The 23552-nt window shown below is 43.4% G+C and overlaps 3 protein-coding genes across 16 annotated transcripts in view; 2 read left to right on the forward strand and 1 right to left on the reverse strand.

Moving 5' to 3' along the window:
* Positions 1-476: 476 nt before the first annotated feature.
* ch25hl1.1 (cholesterol 25-hydroxylase like 1, tandem duplicate 1) lies at positions 477-1744 on the forward strand. Its single transcript, XM_054777051.1, has one exon. The coding sequence runs from the start codon at positions 478-480 to the stop codon at positions 1321-1323; it is 846 nt and encodes a 281-aa protein (XP_054633026.1). The 5' UTR covers position 477; the 3' UTR covers positions 1324-1744.
* A 6945-nt stretch (positions 1745-8689) lies between these two features.
* On the forward strand, positions 8690-9978 carry si:dkey-30c15.13 (uncharacterized protein LOC558731 homolog). Its single transcript, XM_054777052.1, has 3 exons — positions 8690-8829; positions 8903-9049; positions 9146-9978. The coding sequence occupies exons 1-3, from the start codon at positions 8791-8793 to the stop codon at positions 9194-9196; spliced, it is 237 nt and encodes a 78-aa protein (XP_054633027.1). The 5' UTR covers positions 8690-8790; the 3' UTR covers positions 9197-9978.
* Positions 9979-10596: 618 nt separating this feature from the next.
* frmd4a (FERM domain containing 4A) overlaps positions 10597-23552 on the reverse strand; it is a 126017-nt gene continuing 113061 nt past the window's right edge. For 4 of the 14 annotated variants that reach the window (XM_054777042.1, XM_054777041.1, XM_054777036.1 and 1 more), the window contains 9 exons: positions 22275-22411; positions 22076-22198; positions 19746-19977; positions 18879-19173; positions 18604-18762; positions 18172-18510; positions 17514-18097; positions 17276-17378; positions 10601-15250 (listed from right to left, as the gene is read on the reverse strand). In XM_054777042.1, the coding sequence (XP_054633017.1) occupies positions 15148-15250; positions 17276-17378; positions 17514-18097; positions 18172-18510; positions 18604-18762; positions 18879-19173; positions 19746-19977; positions 22076-22198; positions 22275-22411 (2075 nt within the window). In that variant the 3' untranslated portion in view covers positions 10601-15147. Of the gene's footprint in view, positions 15251-16964; positions 17037-17275; positions 17379-17513; positions 18098-18171; positions 18511-18603; positions 18763-18878; positions 19174-19745; positions 19978-22075; positions 22199-22274; positions 22412-23552 lie in introns of all 14 variants that reach the window. The other 10 variants (XM_054777029.1, XM_054777034.1, XM_054777040.1 and 7 more) reach the window with 8 other exon arrangements.

Below are 23552 nucleotides of genomic sequence, written 5' to 3' on the forward strand. Positions count from 1 at the left end.
ATAACTTGTATTTTTTTTTTTAATTTCTGCAGATTTGTGAGATTATATAAAACATGATATTAAAAATATAGGGATCTGCTGCGTCCATGTTGATTAAAAAAAACAACAAATAATGTAAACAAATTTAGCAAGCAAAAATGGAAAAATACAACCATATGCCTACGTCCTAATAAATATTTATGAATCTAAAGTCTTTTTTTAATTATTTGTATTTTACCAAAATAAGTACTACAAATCTGATCCACAACTTTACTTAGGACAGATGTTTTTAAAAGGGTGGCACGGTGTGTATCCCCTCAGTGAACATAAAATATAGTTTCAATATATTTTCTCTGTTTTCCTTACTTCCTCAAGCTGCTGTGTTGTGCCGAATAATAAATACTTTTGAATAGTTAATCCTGAGCCAAACCCAGCGACTTAAAAGAGGGATTTTTCCAGGCTTGGGTGTGCAGAAGCAGTGTGCAGCATTTCATCAAGATGTTGAACATCAGCGGGTTGTCTCTGCACCCCCTCACCTGCACAAGATCAAACCGTCTCCTGCAGCCGCTCTGGGATTATCTGCTTCTTCACCACCTGCCTCTCATCTCATCACCTTTCTTGCCAGTCCTGCTCGCTTTTTGCAGCTACTTCTTCTTCAGTTTACCTTTTGCAGTCATGGACCTGTTAGGAGAAAGAGTTCCTTTATTCCACCAGTATAAGATCCAGCAGAACAGGCAGCCCACACTTGGAATGATGGCGAGGAGCTTCCTGATAGCTCTTTTTAACCACGTCTTCTTTGTCCTCCCAAGTGTGATGGTTGGTATGTTCATCTTACCTCCGCCAGCGATACCTCAGGAAGCCCCTGCCCTTCATAACGTCTTCATAGATGGATTGGCTCTTCTTCTCCTCTTTGACACTCAGTACTACATCTGGCACTTTATACATCACAAACACATGCAGCTTTATCGCTGCATCCACGCCATCCACCATGAATACACGGCCCCCTTCTCTTGGGCCACCGAGCAGCTCAGCATCCCAGAGCTGATTACGGTTGGACTCTGGAGCAACCAGGACCCCGTTCTTCTCAATTGTCACCCACTGACCACATGGTGCATCACAGTGTTCAGTATCTGGATGTCCGTGGAGGACCACATTGGGTATGACCTACCATGGAGCCTCAATCAGCTGGTGCCCTTCGGCCTGCTGGGGGGAGCGCCAGCTCATGACATGCACCATCAGAGGCCCAGCTGCAATTATGCTCCCTTTTTCAGCCACTGGGACAAGCTCTTTGGTACGACTGTACCACTGAAGAAAAAAACGATGTTAGGTCGGCTACATAAATAGAGACAATGTTTTGCCAATGTGAACCTGTACATCCATGTCATTTGTTTAATGCTTGTATATAATTTGCTGGTATTAGCTGCTTTTCTCTTTTGGTATTATTATTATTATTGCTTCACTTTGTCCTTATCTGTTTATTTTATTTTCATTTTTCTTGTTCCTCCTTTGTAGACTGTATTGGTCCGTTTGTCTTAAGAAATTGTGCTTTTCTCCTTTGTCTCATTCATTTTTGCCGATAAATGAGGAAAGAATATGTACAAGTAAGGACAATAGCGTGTGATTCATTATAAAGCTTAAATAACGTTTGAGTTTAGGAAGAGCAGTCATGTATAAACAGTGTTGGGAGTAACGCCCTTAAAAAATAATGATGGCACCATTATGGTTTTCAAGTACTGTAACTGGTAATCAAATTATTAAAAGGTGTTTTTTTTGTTTGTCTGGTTGTCCTTCTGTGAGGGGTGACAAACACATAGTAAAGATGATTGGCTAAAGGTAGAGTATAATAAAGCCAATCAGTACCAGAGTTTGGGTACGTGGGTGTTGTCGTTACAAACTGCAACACAACCTGCAGCCAAGAGAACTCGATGCAACAATAGTGAGCTGGAGCCGTCTGTCCAGTTAAAACTGCCATTTTCAGGACGGAAGTATAGGCACTACTTAAACAAGATGATAAATGCAAGAACATACATGTGAAGTGTACATGTATACAAGTGTACATGCATACTGTATGTACATACAATCAGCCGCCATACATATCTGCTGACTCATTCTTTTGTCCAGTGAAAATTGCGCAGTCATTGGCCGCACTAATGCCCCGCAACCATGTGAGCAAACTCAAACTCCTTTTCTCGTGATCCTATTGCATAATTCTAAATCTTTACACGTGTAATTCATTCATATTTTACCTACTAAAGGAAAAAGGGTGGCTTTAGAAGGTTGCTTACAGGTCAAGCACAGCATTGGAAAGAATTACGGACATACTGTTCTGGAGTGAAGGGTTGAAACGAGCTTTAGATGGATGCAATGTTCAGACAGTCTCCAAAAAAACACTGATGCTGTTTTGTGTGTCTGTAGCTTTAATGTTAATGAGCTGTGCTTATCCATGCCTGTCTCAAGAGTTTGTAGAGCTATTGTGCACTTTATCCACTACTTACTATACATTGCAACTCTGCACTTGTCAAACAGAATGTTATATAATGGATACAACAACGTAACATTATGGAATGGGACAGGAGGACATACAGTATGTGAGCTATGTGAGTACTAACATTGCCATTATTAGTCAGTCCCTCCAGGATTTTGCAGGCTTTTTTTTTTGTTACGGCCTAAAATGCCTGATTTTGAGGCTGTTTTTGCTCAAAGTTGCAGCAAAAGTTTGTTTTGAGGCTTATTTTTTTCTGCAACTTTGTATCAGCTTGCCATTTTATGAATTTGTTGTCAATGTTGAAAGTGTTCTTTGTAATGCAATTTACCAATCCCCCCCGGATCTCGTAGGAAACACGAGGGAGGTAGATATTTTTCGAGCTCAGCCACGATGTGCCAAGATGTCTCCCTTCTCGATACGTCCACTCGAGATGCATTTCTTTAGCTCCAATAAATCACACTGTAAAATAAATTTAAGACATAGAATCTGAAATTGACAGCCACTAGGTGAGTCTTTATTAGACACTGTGAGGTGTGATCCTGGGCCTTCCAGGATCACTGTCTTTGTGTCTCCCAGGAAGGTGTTTGCAGAGAGATGCTGTCACCCAGTGGTGTCTTATGGGAACTGCTGGGATTAATAAGTGCATATCTTTAAAAAAAAAAGCTTGTGGAGTTGATCCTGTTTCTGTAGTGACTAATCACCTCCTCTGTGGTGGACTTTAACCTTCCTTCACTATCAAGCCACTCAAGTGAACTCTGAACTTGGACGTGCCTCACAGTCTTCAGTTAAAGATGTGCTGACATAAAAGAACATGGAGGAGGAAGGTGACTCTTCACACAAGGTAGGCAGCAACACATTATGATGTTTTTGTCTGGATGTTGATGTTCCTTATCCATAGATGAGGGAAAACATGTTCCAGGAGGGTCTGTACCAAGTTTACGTGAAGGCCACTCGACCCTCCAGCCGACTACTGACACGGGTCACCAGCCAGGAGGAGCTGGACAATGTGAGGATTCATCGCTGGTTCTCGTCGGTGGTGGACACCAGACTCCTCATCAGTGGGGTAAGGCGCTGTTGTGTTTTACTTCGATGCCGTCGTCTGCGCTTGATTGTGTGTTTGCACTCAGGTGGTGCAGCTCCTCAGCGCCCTAGTTTGCATACTGACCGCTGTGTCTCACGCATGTGTCAGCTACGACTGCTCTGTTGCCATGACAACACCAGTGTGGTCCAGCCTCCTTGTAAGTCCACATGACTTCTGTTGTTGACTGTCACTCACATACATTTCGTCAACATAAAACTTTGTGTTGTTGTTCTAGTATGTGGCAACTGGCTGTATGGCGATATACGTCCAGAGGAAGGCCAATAAACTTAAGGCAAGTTCTCCATTGAACTACAATAGGGTGAACAAAATTGGGGGGGAATCACCATATTTGTGTTTGTCTGTTGAGCACCGTATTTGTGTTTATCTGTAAGTTACCACACTACTTCCTGGTTCTTGTTGAGACAACTCAGACAACTGGATTGTACCATTTTTAAGCACTGAGGATGGTAGCATTGTGACTCAAACAACAATTCAGTTAGTCTGTTAAAAATGAATGCTGTAATGGTGAACTGCCAAACAGTTCATCCATTTGTTAGCTAGCAGGTAGAGATGATTAAATGAACCCGAAGCTTGTGTCAGACTTCCTGAATCACGCTGCTTCCAAATAGTGCTTTGGAGCTTTTATCCATCCATCCATTTTCTATACCGCTTGGAGCCTATTGTTCTGCAAATATCATGTGACGGATTACATTGGAGGCATCAGACGTCACAATGCGTATGGACTATTTGAAACGGATTGGTAGCTGTCATTGCTTTGACAGGTTACCTTGGCACTAACTTGCGTATATAATAACCACCAAGCTATTGAACAATGCTGGCTTGTAATGAGAGCATTGGTGTGTTGTGCGTTTGTAATGGCGACCTGTGTTACACTCCTTTTAGTGACATACTGTAGATTGCTTTGACTTCACTCTTCCACCAGATGTCGCTGACGTTGCTTTTCACTAAAGCACCAATGCTCCAAATTCGTTCCGGCACAATTTGAAGGAACGCTTCAAAGCTTCATGAGGCTTCACCCGGCATCTCTACTACCAGGGTAGTTGGCTATTCAATTTCGATGAGACTCTGTACAAGTTATGGAGTCACAACAGTTTGACGTGTGGTGTCATAAAGGGTTGCTTTGTTTTGTCATAAAGCACAGTCTGACTCGTTGATGTGATTGCATCAACAAAGTACCAGTCGGCTCTTTGACATGAGGACCACATAGTAAGGAAAAAGTCACATGAGTACACGGCTGTCGTTTGTGTATGCTTGAACATAACAATGGCCACGAGGATGAAGCTTCCTTTCTAACCTTCGCCATCGTTCCCCGTTCTGATTGGTGAGCCGCCGATTCCCTGGTCCCACTGGCATACAGTGTTTGAGACATACATAGCTACTATTGGGCTCACTGATGCTAGAGATGCTAGGTTGCGTGCCATGCTTGTTCATCACAGCCTGGGCAGCGAACAAGAATCTTGCATACCCTCGGACCGGCACAGACATACCCAGACTGTGTTGCCGTGCTGGCTGGACATATCGCTGCTCCACAGTGCGTCATCGTCCGCCGAACCACCTTCCGCCAAAGCCGACAGTACGTCAAAGAGTCGGTCCACCACTACGTCACCAATCTTCGCTACCTGACCTGAGTTTGTCCGTCTGGATGAGGAAGTGATCCATGATCAGCTGGCGAAACACATAACACTTCAGGCGCCAGACAACCTGCCATTGTCATCGATGGTGGAAATGGCCTTTCAGATAGTAAGCTGTTCAGTTAGCATCGCGACTAACCAACCTGGCACCTCACACCTCGCTGGCACAGATGGTGGCCTGCTCAGCGCTCTGATCCCACTTCTCCTCATGCGGACCTTGAGGGGAACATAACAGGACGACAGGGTGCCACAGCACGCCAGTCCTGTGGGAATTGTGACACCTCCAACTCTGCAACTAGCGCTTTCCTGTCCCAAATTCAGCAAGGGGTTGAACACCAAGTGGCATTTGCATCAAAGGCACTGACGCCAACAGAGCAAAACTACTCTGTAGGAGAGAGGGAAGCTCTGTCTTGCATCTGGGCCTGTGAGTGGTGGCATATGTACCTCTAGGGGCGGCACTCGACTCTGCGGACAGACCACCAGGCCCTCACAGCCCTACTGGCTACATGCCGTTGTGCCGAGCGACTGCGGGCATGCAACTTATCACACAACTTATGCCTGACATGGACAATCTTCTGGCACACTTTCCAGAGCTACACCCAGCTCTGCGCCACACGCCATCCATGACCCCTCAGAGCCTGAGCTGGTTCTTATGATGCATGCACACCTCCTGAGGTGCTACCCACAGGTATTCTCCACCAGCATGATCACAAACTTCCTCTCCTCTCCACGCCCCGCTAGGGTGTGCTTGACACCATCACGACAGACAACGGGCCTCAGTTCATTTCGGCCAACTTTACAGCCTTTCTTAGAAGAGAGGGGCATCACACTGCCATACCCTCAGGCCAACAGTGGTGTGGATAGGTTCAACCAAAGCCTAAAAAATGTCTTAAGAGTGAACCTGGGGTATGGCTTCTCATTTGCATCAGTGATTGTGAGCACCCTCCTGCACTACAGGGCAACAACGCAAGCCACAACAGGCAGGTTCTCTGGCCCTCCTATTGTTTGAGTGTGATTTGCAGCTTTCCCTGGACCATCTGCACCCACCAAAAGGAGACCCCAGTGGCGACACCCTTTCCGGGCGACAGTGTGACCCAGCAGAAACACTGGATGAAGCAGCAGTTCGACCGGAAGCATCATGCGAGATGCCCTGCACTTGCATGTATCGAATGTATCGGGGTCCGACTCAGTCATCCCAATTGGTTGCACAAGCTGCCCTGGTCGACGCCACGTCAGATCACTGCACAGCTGGAACCAGCCACCTTCCTCCTAGCCGACGGCTCATGCTGGCATGCCAGCCGCCTTAGACGAGTGCCACCTCGGTCTACTTCAGACCAGGCTGCTGCAGTCGATCCATGCCACATAGATCAGTCCCTGAGCCGCTTGCAGGATGTGTGCAGGATGACTGCAGCCTGAGCTCCGTCATGTGAAAGCCCGACAGAGGCCTCTCTACTTGAAGGACTATGTTGGTGAATTTTAAAAGGAAAACTTGTGTTATAGGCTAGTAAGTGCCTGGCATGTCATGTGGCAGAATACCCCACACGGCCAGGCTGGTTAACCGGGAGTCGAACTGGTTACCCAGTTAGTTTGGCTATCATTAGGTCTTACTGTGTTTTGTTTAGCAGTTTGAAAAACTGGGGGGGGTCAATGTATCATATGGCCATAATGCTATGAGGTTATGGTGTCAAAACAGTGATGTCATAAAGCACAGTCTGACTCTTTGTTGTGATTGCAACAACACAGTAACAGTCTGGCTCTTTGAGTTGATTTGGACCACACAGTCAGAAAAGAGTGTGAGCACACACTGACAGTTTGTGTGCGCTTGACTCTACCATTTGCATTATGGGACGGGGGGAATGTTGAGGCAACTTACTGCAAGTTCCTGGTTTGTAGAGGATGAAATAAGATGATAGGACCATTTTTAATTTAGGGCAGAGTTAAAGGCTTCCATAACTGGAATGGGAAAAACGGAAAATAAGTTCAAAATAGGGAAAAAAAATTGTGATCCCTATTTGCCATTTGTTTGTATGCTAGCAGACTACTTCCTGTTGTATGGAGAATGACTTAATTTTTATGGGACTGTACAATTCTATTTATGGGGAAACTGTTCCATTGTGACTCACAGAGCAAATAAATTCCTCTGAAAGAGTTTGAGGAAGCAACTAAAGTGTCTTTGTTACTAGCAGGTTGCTTTTGAAACGTACCAATTTTGATTAAAAAGACAAAAAGCAATGAATAAATTAAACTAAAGTAAAATAAAAATAAGGAGCTGTAAGTATGTTGTTAGATAGCAGGCCACGTCATAGTTTGTGGAATTAGCTGATAGCACTGTACCATTTTTTATTATGCTGGGGAAATAGTTCCAGTGTGACTCAGTTGGAGAAAAGAAATTCCTCTCACGAACGTGAAAAAATGGTCGAAGCACCTTGCTTGTGTTTGACAGCCATTTGTTAGCTAACAGGCTACTTCCTGATTCATGAAGGCTAGTATTAAGACAATGAGACCAAACCATTTTTGATTGGGTCAAACGGGGCCAGGGTAATGTTGGCATTTTTATTCATAAGGGAAAATGGTAAGTTGATTTAAAAGGGAAAAAATGATGAGCACTGTATCAATGTAATGTTTTTTTAGTCTGCATGCTCTTAGCTGCTTCATGGAGGATGACTTAACGGGATAGTTCGGATTTTTTGACATGAAGCTGTATGAAACCCCCATCAGCAGTGTACTACATCAACAGTGACTTACCCCTCCAATTGGTCCAGTGAGCCGAGTCTGGTGGGAGATCCGTGACGAGGAACGTAGTTCCGCTTAGTTGCTGGGGCCATTTAAGGAAAGAGTTTGGCTTCTCAAAACAATATGCGTTCAAAAGAGTTAATGCATTTGCATCACAAAAATGCTTCCTCAAAAAAATCTGACCTCACAAATCGCTCGGCGTTATATTTGTCTCCCGCAGTATCCCGCACACTGTCGCCTGTTTATTCATGTGTGTGATGAAGCTCGCATCTTCTTCCACTGTGGAACACCCTTGTAAACAGGATGGCTATGGTGCTCCGTCGCGGAAGAATGGCATTACCGCAAGCGTTTTCATCACATACACAAGAATGCACAGGCGACAGTGCGGAGGGATACATGTGCCGTCTCATTTCCTGCTTTCTGCTCCGTTCTCCATTGAGCCGTGAGGGGTTCAGGTGCACTCATAATTGACAGTGTTAGGGCGCTCAATTGTTTTTAATTTTTATTCACGCACCCCCTATTACAGTTGGCGTACCCCACTTTGGGAACTTAGGCACTAGACTGCTGATGGGAATGTCATACAACTTCATGTTAAAAAATTAAGATGACAGGATCGGACCATTTTTCATTCTTAGGCAGGGGTAAATGTTCCTATGAGTCTAAATAAAAATAAATTGCTCCAAGAAAAGAAAGAAATTGTAAAGTGTTGTAATTGTTGGCAGAATACTTGCTGAAGATTTAAGACAGATGTGACTTTACCATTTATACCGTACCATTCATAAAAGCAGATCATCGTTCTTCTGGGTGTTAACGTCCTTAGCCTGTTGACTGGATTTCCCCTGCTATTGGCTTACTGCCTCATGTCTCAGAAGTCAGTCGCACTAAACACCAAAAAACAGGTAAGTACATCCAATTTTTTTTAATGAATAACTTGAATAATGTGTTTTAGCCACCTGTCCATGCTTTTACCAGCTAGCTGGATCCTACGTGGCCAAGTGGAGCTCTGTTGTGTTGACAGCGCAGTGTTTGCTGCTATCTCTATACATACTCTTACTGTCATGGCGAGGCTTGCGACGCTACGGCCCGTTACATGTTCCAGCATACAGCCGAGTAGCACAGGTGAGAGTATCACTACTCATTTCTCAACTTATTTGGATGAGAGGCCCAGAGATGGTGTCACGATGCCAAAGATCTCTCACTTTGTCTGTGTCACAGGACCCAGATGATACCACCGGGCCTTTACTGGAGCAAGTGGACTCAGTGTGAACTTTAATGATCTGTCTGTGTATATATATATGTATTACAAGTAGCAGTGCTAGCTAGTATTGTAACGTTAGTTTCCCTGCTCTAATTCTCAAAAAACACAAGAGGGCGCCATTGTCACGTACTCAATTTGATCATATCACTATTAAGACTGGTCAGTTTCACTCAGTTCTTGTTATACCTTCAGTTCTTCTCAACTGTTTGCACAAAACATGTATAGTAATGGTTAAAATGGCAGTATTTATAATATGTGTTTGTTGTGAGATAAAGATTATGCATAATTATATGAATTAGCTGTAATTTACAAAATAGAAAAGGCGTAAGAGAATTGCATCCATTTTCTAACTGTTTTCCTGGTCAGGGTGCGTGAGCTGGAGCCAATGTCAATATATTAAACTAATATGCTGGAGCCTATCCCAGCTCCAGGGTGCCGGCCAATCGCAGGGCACATATAAACAATTCACGCTCACATTCATACCTATGGATGCCAATTAACCTAACATGCACGTTTTTGGAATGTGGGAGGAAACCGGAGTACCCGGAGAAAACCCAAACACGAGGAAAACATGCAAACTCCACATAGAAATGGCCGAGGGAGATTCGAACCCTTCCGATCTTCCCGATCCTGTGTGGCCAACATGCTAACCACTCATCCAGCGTATGGCCCCATACTGTAATCATTTATAATTAAATACAATTTATTTTCAAAGTAAATGTTATTTTTACTGTCCTATAAAATGAAATAAAATTAATTACAAAATTAATAACAATCATAATTGTTTGCCTTTTTAAATGGAATTATAATCCTTTGAAGGAGAAGAAATACAATTTATACATTTTTAAACTTAATGTTATTTTCCTTTGTAATGATTTTATGCTTAATGCTGCATAAAATAAACAACAAAAAAATGCCGTTTATGATGACTAATTTATTATACATATTAAACAATTTTAAATATTTTTTCCATTTCTAATGATTACATCCATTATAATCAATATTTATATATATGGTCTGTGTTGCCATTTTTCCTTTTTGTTTTCCAAATAAAGTGCTGCAAACTTTCCAAGCTCTCAAAAAAAACCTTTGAAAGTGTTCCTGATGACACACGTTTTCCAAATGACACACACGGTGGATGAGTCTTCTTTGTAGCGACGGAGGATTTCACTCAGACGAGAAAGCAGTGTACTAGTATACTATATATATATGAACACGCACCAACACACTTATACAAGTGTAGCAAGGCTAGTGTCTCACGCCATGTCTTAACAGTTTCCAGCTGTTGGCTGCTCTATGAGAGAGAGCTGCTATGGGAACACAGCGATCACATGGATAAACATGGCATTCATTAGGGAATGGACACGGAGGAAGAAGAAAGGACCATAATGAGGTTGGGTGTCCTCACGACAGCTTCTCCTGTTCTGTGTGTGGTAATTCAAGCTATGTCACAATGATGGTCTGCCATGTGCAGCTGTTCTATTAAGTATATTAAGCTCCTGACATGCAGCTGCTGCTGACTCATACATTGCATGTTTGAGGACCATCATATCCTTTTTTCCAATACAGGAAATCCTCTATGGGGTGAGGGCTGGCGGAAGTGATTCAAGTCAGGTTGTCAAGACGAAGTGTGTCCACAGGAAAGGAAGACGTGATACAAGACGCATGAATCACCCTACATCAGTGGTCCCTAACCTTTTTTGACCCACGGACCGGCTTGAGTTCCCACAAATCTCCCACGGACCGGGGTTCGTACATTATAGCGATCTAATTTATCGTATGTATTGTGTAAAACGAAGACGTGAACAACATCTGAATGCCGACCCATCATTATTACATCGCTGTTTGACATGTGTGGTAAAAGGCAGTGTGCTAACATGAATTAACTTGAGACAAATTTGCACATTAGCACTCAATTAAGTCATCAAAACTTACCTTTATGCATTCCCACATAGTATCAGCATTTCAGACCATATATGAGGTGAAATAAAAATGCTAAAAATACAGTAGTAGTATATCTGTGCGGTGACAGAAAGTTAGCACACGCATAATGAGCATGCGTCAAGTGAGCCGGATGTAACAGAGAATCCGGCCACTTTTCAAAATAAAACATCAAGGAAAATTGTTTTTTTTCCTGTGCGTTGGAGTTGGGGATCACGGCCCTACATGACCACAAAGCCAGAAACATTGCTTTAGCATCACACACCCACATGACCTTGGCTCCATTCACAAAAAAGGGGTGTCTTGCACTATAATGAAAGGGAAAAAACAGTAGGGCTCTTGCACCAGGAACGAACAAAGAATTTAAAATCAGAGAGTGCATTAACATTCAGTCAACATTTGTGTTCTGATGATACCTTTTAAAATCCATAGTGGGTTCTTGTGTTACATTAGACAAAAAGCACAGAAGTCTTGCAAACATTCATCAATAATTTATTTTCTTAATCTCAAGAACCACCACAGCGTCTCTGAAAAAATGTCATCATCAGTTTCCAATGACAGGGTTTTGAAAAATGTAAAGTTACTATACAAATTTTTAATAGAAAAGAATAAATTAACTGTGGAATTCAGTTATTTTTTTGTATCATCAATTCCACATTTTTTTACCTACAGCACATTAAATGTATTGATGTTAACGGTTGAAGAGAACAAGTTACATGCTCTATTGTCTGCTATAAGGGGAGTGCGTCACTATTCATCTTGTCTGTTAAAATAAGCTTCTTGTCTTGTTAAGAATCTATTGGTTTTAACAATGCAAAAGAGGTCGGGTCGACTGTGTAGCACCGGAAGGGGTTGTTACAATGTCAAAAAGCTGGAAAAAAAATCCCAATATCGAACGTGAAAGTGTTAAAAGAATGCAGGTGAATGTTAAAACAATGTAAAGTCCCTTTAGGCATACAGGAAAAGGCTGATAAAAAGTTACAATTCTCTTCCATGGAGACAAGAGATGGGGAAAGGGGGTGTTGCACTTCACCACACTGGGCTCCAAAATATTTCCACGAAGTCACCAATAGGGGGCGTTAATAATTAGGGGCAACACTAACGTGAATGGAAGATCTTTCTTCTTCACTGGAACATGCGCAGGTAGGAGGGTGGAGGAGCCGGGTTGTGAGTTTACAACACTTTTTGAATGCACTCAGGCCACAAGCAGAATCATTCAATTGGGAACCTAATCGTGCATGGATGGATGGAAACACTGAAAAAGAACGCCATTTCCACCTTTGTGAGATCTGTTATTTCCTATTTGTGCGCGTTCATGTACAAGTTCCAAGAGGTCCTGCTTCCTTCCTTCACACAAAAGCAGGTGTGCTTTTCTAACCCTGTTAGGATCACTCGCTTATGGCTTTTCTCTGGAGTGAATGGCGTGTGACACCTTGTGTGTGTGGTTTTGCATGGATATTGTGCTTTTGTATTTCTGGTGCCAACATGACACGAACATGACTATTTACGGCTGATCTTGCCTTGCTGATGTCGACTGTAAATGTGTGGGCTTCAGTAGAAATATAAAAGCACCAAGTTTGTTTGGCACTCCAAAAAAAAAAAAAAAAAAAAAAATAGCACCCATGTATACAAGTGTTATCTGTCTGTGTGTATGTGTGTGTGTGTGTCATCTTGCCATACTGTACAGACAATGACTACTTAAGGGTGCTGGGAACTACACTATATGGACACTAGTACTGGGACATGCATTCTTTTTGGGTTAGGTCGTGGTTCACATTGTTGACTTTTGTTGTAGATCAGCTGCTCCTGGGTTGGATCCCCCTTACTGCCAATGCCTTCCTGTTACCAACACATTTTGGACAATTTAGTGAAGCGTTTGCTAATCCAAAGGGGACCAACTCTAATAGCCATGTGTCCCAATACTTTTGTCCACAGATACCCCTTTTCCACTGCAGCGAACTTTGGTGCTGGTGCAGATTTAGGTCAGAGCTGGAGCTGAACCAGTGTTGGCCGTGAACAGGCTCTACGCAGATTCATTTTCCGTTGTCCTGGGGAGCCATGTCATTACGTCACAATGGCTACGCCTCCCATCAGGAAATAACAAAAGGGAGATCAGCGCATTATTTTGTGTAATATTCAAGTAAAGAACTACAGTATTTCTTCTTGAACATTCCCATCAAGCAGTGAGCAAACACAGCTCTGTCACTGAAATGAAACACTTCCTGCTCTCCAAAATAAAATACTTTTCTCCATGACCAATGCACGATTGTATGCTAGAAATAACCATCCATCCATCCATCCATCCATCTTAGGCAGTAGCCTAAGCAGGGAAGCCCAGACTTCCCTCTCCCCAGCCACTTCGTCCAGCTCCTCCCGAGGCGTTCCCAGGCCAGTTGAGAGACATGGTCTCTCCAAAGTGTCCCGGGTCTTCCCTGAGGCCTATCGGTTGGATGTGACCTGAACACCTCCCCAGTGAGGCCACCTCACCTGGCTCCTCCCAATGCAGAGGAGTAGTGGTTCTACTCCGAGCTTCTCCCGGATGACAGTGTTTGTCACCTTAACGCTAAGGGAGAGCCCAGCCACCCTACGGAGAAAACTCATGTCGGCCGCCTGTACCCGCGATCTTGTCCTTTCGGTCACTACCCAAAGCTTATGACCATAGGTGAGTGCAAGAACGTAGATCGACCGGTAAATTGAGAGCTTTGCCACAACCACAACGGACCGATGCAGAGTCCACATCACTGCAGATGCCGCACCAATTCGCCTGTTAATCTCACGTTCCATCCTTCACTCACTTGTCAACAAGACCCTGAGAAATAACCATAAAAAAACAATCTAAATGTAATATGAGTGTGACTTAAAGGAATAACCTTAGATGGTGACTTGTATGTTCATATTTGTAGTGTGTATGTGGTGGAAACACACTCCTTCAAAACAGCAAGTTAATATTCAGAAATGTGCAAAGACTTTTAATAATCCTCCAGATCATTCATTGCATTGACGGGACGTCAGACATTTAAGTAATAGGAGGGTAAAATTCCGGCATTTGCTGACTAAATTAAACTCTGCTTGGGCTCTAATATTTACAAGAAATGAGTAAATGAAGTTGAAATGGGGGTAACGGGCAGGTATTTACTTGAAGTAACACCTCTGCCACATCATTATGCAAATGGTTCAGCACTCAGCCCAACAAACCTTTGGAGCCAGAGTTGAACCAAAATATACAGTGCCAGGTCAGCATTCCTGTAGAACCATAATGGAAAACAAAAGCTCTGAAAATGTACTTTAAACCAGCTTCGAACCAGTCACAGTGGAAAAGGGGTCAGAGTGTAGCATAGCCAAGGAAGGAGAAACAGTACTGTCAAAAAGATGGATCCAATACTGAGGCCGGACTAGAATGGACTGAATGCTCTCGTCTCTCAGTTCTGCAGGGACTGGATGAAAGGCTCAAGACATGAACCCATCACCAGTGAAGTCACTAAAAGTAAGCAGAGATAGACGCCCAAACCCGACAAGCACGACTCACGACATTGTCCACCTCATCACCACACAATTCCAACAGTTTTATTGCTATAGTCCAGATCGTGTTCCATCCATCACGTTTCTGCAAGGGAACCCTGGCCCGATCTGCGAATCCAGTCTTTGGTTGTGGGTTAAAACTGGGAGGAGGAATCTCTTTTTTTATTTTCAATTTGTAATAAATACGCAGGGAAAAATTAACCCAATAGAGTTCAATGTTTTTGTTTTTAAACTGGTGGCTCAAAACCAGCAGGAATCCTCGAGTGGATTGGAGTTTATAAGAAGGACAAATATGAAAGTGATCTTAGGGAGTGGATGACTGTGCTCTCTTTCCACATCTACTACGCGCCGTCGCTTGATCCCAAGTGGGGGAATGATTCGGGATGGATATGTGTCAGGCTTTAGCGATGAGGTTCTTGGTTGTTGTGAGCAGGACGCGGTGGAGGGAAGGTTTCATTAATACCGGGACTTCTCCAAGGGGGCCCTTTTTCTGAAGGTCTCACACCAGGGTTCCAGGTTTGGCCTTGTCGCGTCTGTACCACTGCACATCTGCCAGCTCCGAACACGAGGGGCTGCCTAGGAAACAGCTGTCACTGAAGGACCTACAGTGAAAGACAGTCAGTGTCAGACCACAGTCAGGCTAATAAGCTTAAATAACATCTCATCCTTTACAGTGGAACCTCTAATGCAGCGGTGTTCAAAGTGCACAGCTCAGTTATGTATTGGCCGGCAGAATACAGTATTCTAAAGTTAAAATAAACATGTCCCACAGCATAACATCATAACAGATGATTAGGGGCACATTGAAATGGTTACAATTAGGAACATTACAGGCCTGTATCGGCATAAAATGAGATACCTATTCATTTTAGTATCTGCTTTTCTGCCAATAATGATAGTGATGACGTTCTCCACATAGCAACGAGCTTGCTAGCTAAACATGCCCTCGATCTTGTATTATTACCAAGTTTTGCCTTTGGATTGTAGATATGCAATTTGCCATGAAATTGCTAGTTAGGCAGTCTTCGTTTAATACTTGTAATCTAATAGGTTTCCTTCATGCTGCGTTCATGCCTGACGTGTTCAATGAACCCATTTTATAATTTCACTGATTGACTAGTCCAGAGTGTCATACTTTGAAATCTTTGTTCTCATACGGATGTTTGTGCCACATAGAAATGTGCAGCTTACTAACGGAGTCATTACCGGCATTATTTAATCGAATTCTTATTTGTGAATTCATTAAGACTAACCTGTCTTAATTGCAGAACATGTTATTTTAGTTGACTAATGGTAATGATTTTTAAATGGCTTTTGTTTTTGTTAACATACGGAACTTTTTCTCTAACTTGCATTGTATATTGCAGTATTTGTCATATTTTGCACAAACAGTGTTTATCTGTAAAATGCATCCAGTGGCATCACAGTAAAAGCATAATGTGTTGATTTATGACATGATATGTGGCCTGATAATAGTTTGAGGGAAGATCTGCTGCCTATGTCTGTATCGGTTGATATCTGTATCGGTAATGAAGTGCTGGACAATAACGGGATATCGGTAAAAAGCCAATATCGAGCATCTCTAGTTACAGGTAATGTTACTATTCTACTAAGGACTGAAAGACAGTTATAATATGCTTTGTCACCCACAACACCACGCAGAGATGTAGACTGTTTTTGTCCTTTGGTACAGTATATTTACCTGCCAAGCATATCTTGCCCTTGATTGTATTGTTCTAGCATGTTTATTAAACAAATAGTGACGCCTTGTCCTTTTAATTTTTCAGCATACCGCCTTTGCACTAAAGTCATTGAGCTCTTGTTCAAAATACAACCTAAATGTTGGTTTAAATTGCACAAATCTTTTAGATTTTAGACAACCCTCAACAAAAGAAAAAGATAATAGAAGACTAGACTAGAATACATCAAGTTACATGATGTTAAGAGAGTGGGATTAACTTATTTTTACACTTTCGTGGCACTTAAGAATGTTAAAGAATGCCCGTTTCAAAATCCAAACAAATCAGTGGTTGACCAGCATGCTGGTACACACTGTGTGCAATCTTAGAGGTTCCACCATATTTACTTATGCTATGCTAAGTGCTGAAGATAGGGATGTTAAAGAATAGTCTCATGTAAAGAATAAGGTGAAGTATATCTTTTATTAGTACCATCCTGCAGGGAACGAGCCATAATAAAGTATCAGTGTTAGAGCAGAGCAGAGCACATGCACGGATTACAGTCAAAGTGGGAGTACCATGACTGATATCACCACTGTTTTGCTAACAGTGGCCCTCCCAGGACTAGGGACAGTACCTCTAGACACCAGAGCCATGCTGAAGAGGAGACTGACAGACGTCTTCAGTAGGAGAGCTGTCTGCTGTGCCTCTAAAGCAGGAGAGAGCACACAGACACACACAAGGGAAGGTGTGTTAGTATAGAACAGAAAGAGCCACATTGAGGAAGGAGGTCACACACAGGTTAAGGGGATCAAATTTGCCACAAAGAATGAAACACCAAGCGACCCGGAGATAAAGATGTGTCAGAAAAGAAGAAGCAGCATGTGCAGAGGAGCTTTACAAATGTTAGTCTGTGGCTGCAAACATGTTACCGTTTCTGTGTCTTACCCGCTCTGCCAGTTGAGGATGTGCTGTGGACTGCAGGGGGGAGTGGGTGTGGCTGCCTGCTCACTAGATGGCGTCATACTCCTCTGGCTGTGTGGGGATGCAACTAGAGAAATATATTGATAGTGGTTAGTTACTGATACACACAATGAGGGCACATTTAAATCAAGCAGTCCAGTTAAGAATTTTTTCGACATACTGTACTGCAAAGAATATGACGCCACAAGTAAAGTATAAGTACCTGGTGAGCCCTTGGCGAGTGTCCCTACCCGACTGACCCGCCCATGTCCAAGCGTGCCTTGCTGTGACCCTGTTTCGGATGACGTGGATCCTGAATGGGAGTGATTCCTCTCCTTTAGGCTCCCGGATGACCTCTGGTACCAGCAGCGCAGCTCTTCAGACACCGCTGCCCGGCCCCCTCCTCCTCCTCCGCTCCCCTCACGCCCCAATGATGGAGTCCGTACAATCTGCGAGCGGGACGGCGTTAATCGGCCACTCCCTTCCCCGCCCTCCTCTCCTCCCCACGCCTCCTTGTACAGTCCCCCAGCCGTGTAGGAGCTGGAGGTCTTGAACTGGGCCTTGACACTGTAGTGGCCCTCTTGGTCACTCTCCAGGCTGCGTACGACCACCTGGTTGGGGCTCCCCTCCACGTACAGTGGGTACTCTTTGATACGGTACTGGGAGGACGGCTGGCTCTGGCTGTGGAGGTAGACTCCGTGGTGTCCTCCTCCGACGCCGCCTCCACCTGATCCTCCGACAGAGCCGTTCTTGGCTGCCAAGTTTGGCATGGAGCCGGAGTTAGAGGAGCCCAGATGACCTGCAGACCTGCAGGGAACACTTGGATCAATTACTTTCTAGGGAGAAGCTACAAAACAGGAGTCCTTTCCTGCCAGTCTTACCTGTGCCTCTGCCGCTGTCTCTGCCTAGCTTTGGAGGGCGAGTCCTCACCGAGGGTGGAGTAGTTGGGATTGGTGCTGGGGGCTAAGGGCCCCCCTGCGGGGTAGAAATGCTCCGAACTGCTCTGGCTGGTGCAGGAGGAGCAATCGTCCAACGGATCGGAGCCATTAGAGCTCCGTGCCGGGCCCAAGAAAAAGTCAGGGCTGCCTAGCGTGCCGAGGGTGTGCGGGTGTGTGTCAGTGTTTGATGTCAAGAGCTTGCCTTGGGACTCCAGGCTGGAGCTGCGGTTCCTAAAGTGCTGAGCGAGACTGTGCAGACGTGTGGGACTGATGTCCACTGACCTGTAGAATCCAGAAACACAATTGACACAAGGATCTAGAGTGCAGAAAGAAAGCTTTTGACAAGGGTTCCTTTGCCTGAATAAGAGGACTAACCTAGTGGAATGTACATAGTGTGGTGTCCTGGTCCTTAAGTCTGGGGTGGACGGCATACTGGACTGAGAGTTCCATTGAGGGAGGCTCCTGATGGGGCTGCTCTGCAGAGAGTTACTACCTCCTGCTTCTGTGCTGCCAGAGCTTGGAAATCGTCTGTGACTGAACAGACAGCCAAAGAACAAAAAAATACTTAGATGAATTACACTTCCTTGTGTATGGGGAGTGTCTTGGGCCGCATTTAACAAAATACATAACACTAGTGAACACAGTCCTACCTGGAATGAGAGGAGCGCTTCTTGACTTTTTCATAAGGCTCATCCAGAGACGACTCGCTCCACATTTTAGGTTTAATTGGCGATTTATCGTAATCTGTGCGTGCATAGTGCAGATGCCGCAGCCCATCCAGGGATTGTGGCGGTGGGGGACGACTGTGGGATGGCGGCCGTGGAGGAAGGCCTTTGTGAGGCGAAGCGATCGGGGAGAAGTTGGGGGTACCGATAACTTGAGGATCATCATCATCCAGGACCAGAGCGTCAGACAGTGAACTGTCTTCTGAGCCAATGTTGGCCTCTACCGGGCAGAAAGACAAGAGGGGTTAAAAACAAAACAAAACATTGGAACAATGTCAACTCGACCAGTAATTATAACCCCATTTTGCAATGTCATTGGAAGTTGTGATGACTGTAAAACTTAAACTTAAAGCAGAGGTTTAACAGCACAGTGTACTGGAAAAAAACATTTTCTCATTAATTGGCCTGATTTTACTCAACTGCATAAAATACCAGTAGGACAGTACTGGGTTGTGTCTGTCCTACATGGAATACATCAAGTCAAAATCTTTCCGGCCCATTCCTTGCAATCTCTTATTAATTCTTTTCAGTCAATGTTGAAATGTTTTGTAGCTTCTGCTCCAGAATGCTACGCTGCATACAGTAACAATTTCTATTTAAACTCGACCATAAACTTTAAACAGATGCCATTCTCTGCATGCACTGCAGTGTGGTAAATACCTCATCTGCAACCCATGGTACTAAAACCACCTAATGGCTTCACAGGTGGAGTCCGCTTGAGGTGAGATGTGTATGGCCAAATTATGGACAAAATGGTGTCTATTAGAGTCACTGGCATAGACATACTGGTACCTTCTATTATAAGCGATGCCCTCTGTGTTGGCTTTTTGCCAGAGCGAACCCGGTATTCATTTATAGAGTTCTCAATTTCCTGAAGTTTCTTCAGTGCGTTCAGATAAGATGTCTTCCTCTGCTTCTTCAGCTTCTTGCTGCTCACGTGAGGATCACTGGCAAGGCGCCTGGCTGCTTCGGTAATCTGGGACTGAATGGCGAATTCCCGCTCCAAGCGCTCTAGCTCCTCTTCCTAGGACAAGCACACGTATGCAAATATGAACAAACAGTCTTGACACAATCATGGGGAACCTGCTTTATCAAGTTACCAACATGCGGTCCAAAAACAACAAGGATTATTTTGCAGACACTGTAATTCACCCATGTTTTCTATTTGGGTGGACACACATATGCACACAGATTGCCAGAGAAAACACACTGCAAAAATAATGTATCTTTGTTGCAGCAGATTTTCTCACCACTGAATACTCTGTATAGAAACACACTATCGCTCCAATAATAACAGACTCCTGTCCATATAAACCCCTCTTTCTCAAGACTTACTCTAGGATTTGTCAAGCTGGGATCACCAAGTCAAAATCCTGGTGCAAGTATATTTAGAAGTATGCATTGATAAAGGGGACATACATTATACTGTAGTGTGATTTTCGCCTACATACAGTCATGGAAAAAATGATTAGACCACCCTTGTTTCTTCAGTTTCTTGTTCACTTTAATGCCTGATACAACTAAAGGTACTTTTATTTGGACAAACATAACAATGACAACAAAATATATATATATAGTTATAGCTATTCATGTAAGAACTTAAGTGATTTTGGTTATTATCAAGAAAACCATTGAATTTGATAGATACCAGCTCTTATATCAAACTCATCATTATATTTGTCCAAACAAATGTGCCTTTAGTTGTACCAGGCATTAAAATGGATCAATAAACTGAAGAAACAAGAGTGGTCTAATCATTTTTTCCATGACTGTATATATACACAGTACTACATCCTTACAAGTGGCCTTGTGTTCTGTGTGTTCATATCAGTGTCTTTTAGTGCTGCATTCACTTCTTAGTGGACTACCTCAATCTTAAGGAATCTCTCTTACTAACATCTGCACACACTACTTGTGTAGTGTGTGTGTGTGTGTGTGTGTGTTAAAGAGTGTTCAATGTTCTGCCGGCTTGTGATAAGAGGCCCTGGATTATTTTCAAAGCATACAACGTCTGTGATAGACACCCATGCATATACAAAGGCGTGCAAAAACGACTACTTCCTGCAGAGAGAACCCTGCCAGACTATTTTTAGAAGTGCTGCTGCTCAGAATAAAATGTAACCATGGCACACATAACATGTGGTACAAGACAGATGTGGCAAAACTAGGTGCATCAAGCTTTGGATTCATTTGCTTGTTCAGTCAATGGGATGGAACATTTTAACATTAGTACTTTAGTCAGGGTTTCCCCTAGGATTTTTTGAAGCTGTGGTGGTGGGCTGCATGGGAGGGCGGACTTCTGCCGCTGTGTCATGCCGCTGCTGCGTTTGCAATTTTTTTTAAAATGACAAATATAATTTTTTTTTTAATGACTTTTTATTTATTAGTTTTTTTTTTTTTTTAGCTTTTTTCAACAACTAGCTGAACATCAACCTGAACAAAGTTGCTGAGAGCACTGCCAACAATTAAATGGCAATTTATTTACAAAGCACATCTCCACTGCGTGTGCTCATTTGTCCTTAAATACAGGTGTCATGTTTGAATAGAACACTTATAAAAATACTAAGATGTGAAGCAAATATTCTTTAGTGAACTACTCAACATCAGCTAGTGAGCTACTGGTAGCTTACAGGCTAGCTGTCGAAGACCCCTGTGATAGTGTCACTGTCTAAAGCTGTACACACTGTGTTTGAGGTGCACAACTTCGACACACAACTAGTTTTGAAGACAAGCCATAAATTTAAATGATAACAAGAGAACAAGCTTTTAAAGTGACACTTACAAAAAGTAAATTGCGATGATGATGATGGATCTATCCCATGAACGTAATAGCCACTTGTAGCTCAGAGCTAGCTCGATGCCGCCAGCTAGGCATGTAATCAAAAATGCCAGAAAGTGGAATGAGATTGAAACGTGAGCGATCACACACGCTGGCATAGATAGGCTTAGCATGTGACACGCTGTTGTCAATTGACTACACATTTTACGGGATACTGTTCTTTTTCCTGATAATAAGAAACAAAGTGAAGTTAAGGTGTCGCGGCTTTTATTTTGTAGCGGCACACCGTCACGATCAATCAATTAAACTGTGTTAATGTTTAATCAAAGAACTTGAGCTTCACCTCTCCCTTAGGAAGAATTTTCTGCTCATCCAGCTTGAAGGCGGTACCTATCTTCCGCCTCACTGTAGGAGGTTCCTCTCCTGGATCTAGAGGATATTCCTTGGGAAGTTTTCCTGTCAGTTCCTGCAAATGAAACAACAAGCTTGATAAGAAGATCTAAAAAGTGACGCGGTTGAATTTCTCTTGTGTTTTCTCATACAGCCTCTCTGATGCAGATGCTCTTGAGTTCCTCTAGTCGCTGCTTCAGGGTTTCCTCCAGAGCTTCCTGCCGGGCCCTCAGTGCTGCCAGCATGTCCTTCTTGGCTGTTTGGGAGCTGTCTGATTCCTGAGAGCCTGCAGGGCGCAAAGGGCACAGAGGTCTGAGCAGGAGTCAGAGGCATGTTAGTGTTTGCGGTTGTGGGGGTCTTGGCCTTTCTGAGGCAGGCTGGAAAAAAGGAGGGCAGATTGTTCATGCACCTGCACAAGCCTCGCAGGATGTTTACAGGGAAGTGAATGGAACAATTTGATAACAAAGCTGTTTGTTTCAAGGAAAGGGGGAGCAGTGGAGGACAAATTTGGTGACGCACAATCCCAGAGGCCCTGTGTTGGTGCCAGTCTTGTTTTATAACACTCCTTTAAATTAAAGACAAACTCTACACACACTGTTGCTCTCAAAGTGACCTTAGGGAAGAACAACAGAAGACTCACCTGCTGTGAAAGTTGTAGCAGAATTGTCATGTGAAAAGAAAAACATATCACTTTAATTCACTGCATGTTGCATTGTTAAACTACTGTCAGAGGATGTATAATTTAGCTTCTGAACAAGTCTTAATCCATTAGCAAATGCACATTGCTTGATGAGTGTTTACACTTCACAAAGTGAAACTGAAAGTTAAAAATTGGAGGACAATAAGTGTCTCCTGTATTTATATCTTGGCTAGTGACTGCTAGTCATGCTAAGGAGAAATTTTATTCAAGAAGAGACTGAAGACAAGGAAAAAACAGACCTCTGCAGCAGAGTCAAGACTGTGAAGTATAATATTGCAGTGTTCAGAGCTAAAGCACAGCAACAGGGCATGCATATGTTAGCTTGGGTACAGGCAGTCCTACAAGTTCCGTTCCTAGGTTGTGATGTAACTCACATCTCAAACCCACATTATATTATTAGACCTAAGTAAACTCCAAAGTCACTCAAAATAACAATCACACAGTCACCCAGTAAATACAAGAATTATATGAAACGGTAATTAAAAAAAAAAGAACACAGGATGTTAGCAGAACAGAACTTTTATCGTTTTTATCCCAATCCCCCTTGCACACTGCGCAGTTACAAGAAGTGAGAGCCAGACCTACTAAGTCTCAATAATGAAAACACTACACTGCTTATGCTGTTATCACTGTCCACTTCATAGGAGCAGATCCTTCCATACGTTCAAAGATACCATCTTTATCCATAATGATGGTCGCCGCGTTTGAGCAGCTTAGACTGGGCATGCAA

The sequence above is a fragment of the Dunckerocampus dactyliophorus genome, chromosome 5, assembly GCF_027744805.1.
Source record: "Dunckerocampus dactyliophorus isolate RoL2022-P2 chromosome 5, RoL_Ddac_1.1, whole genome shotgun sequence".
In the NCBI taxonomy this organism is placed as follows: Eukaryota; Metazoa; Chordata; class Actinopteri; order Syngnathiformes; family Syngnathidae; genus Dunckerocampus; species Dunckerocampus dactyliophorus.

Bases quoted from the DNA above. Each gene is read 5' to 3' on its own strand.
- ch25hl1.1 (XM_054777051.1), top strand. From the start codon at position 478: ATGTTGAACATCAGCGGGTTGTCTCTGCACCCCCTCACCTGCACAAGA.
- si:dkey-30c15.13 (XM_054777052.1), top strand. From the start codon at position 8,791: ATGTCTCAGAAGTCAGTCGCACTAAACACCAAAAAACAG. The intron at 8,830-8,902 runs GTAAGTACATCC...TGCTTTTACCAG, and splicing joins CACTAAACACCAAAAAACAG to CTAGCTGGATCCTACGTGGC. The intron at 9,050-9,145 runs GTGAGAGTATCA...TCTGTGTCACAG, and splicing joins CATACAGCCGAGTAGCACAG to GACCCAGATGATACCACCGG.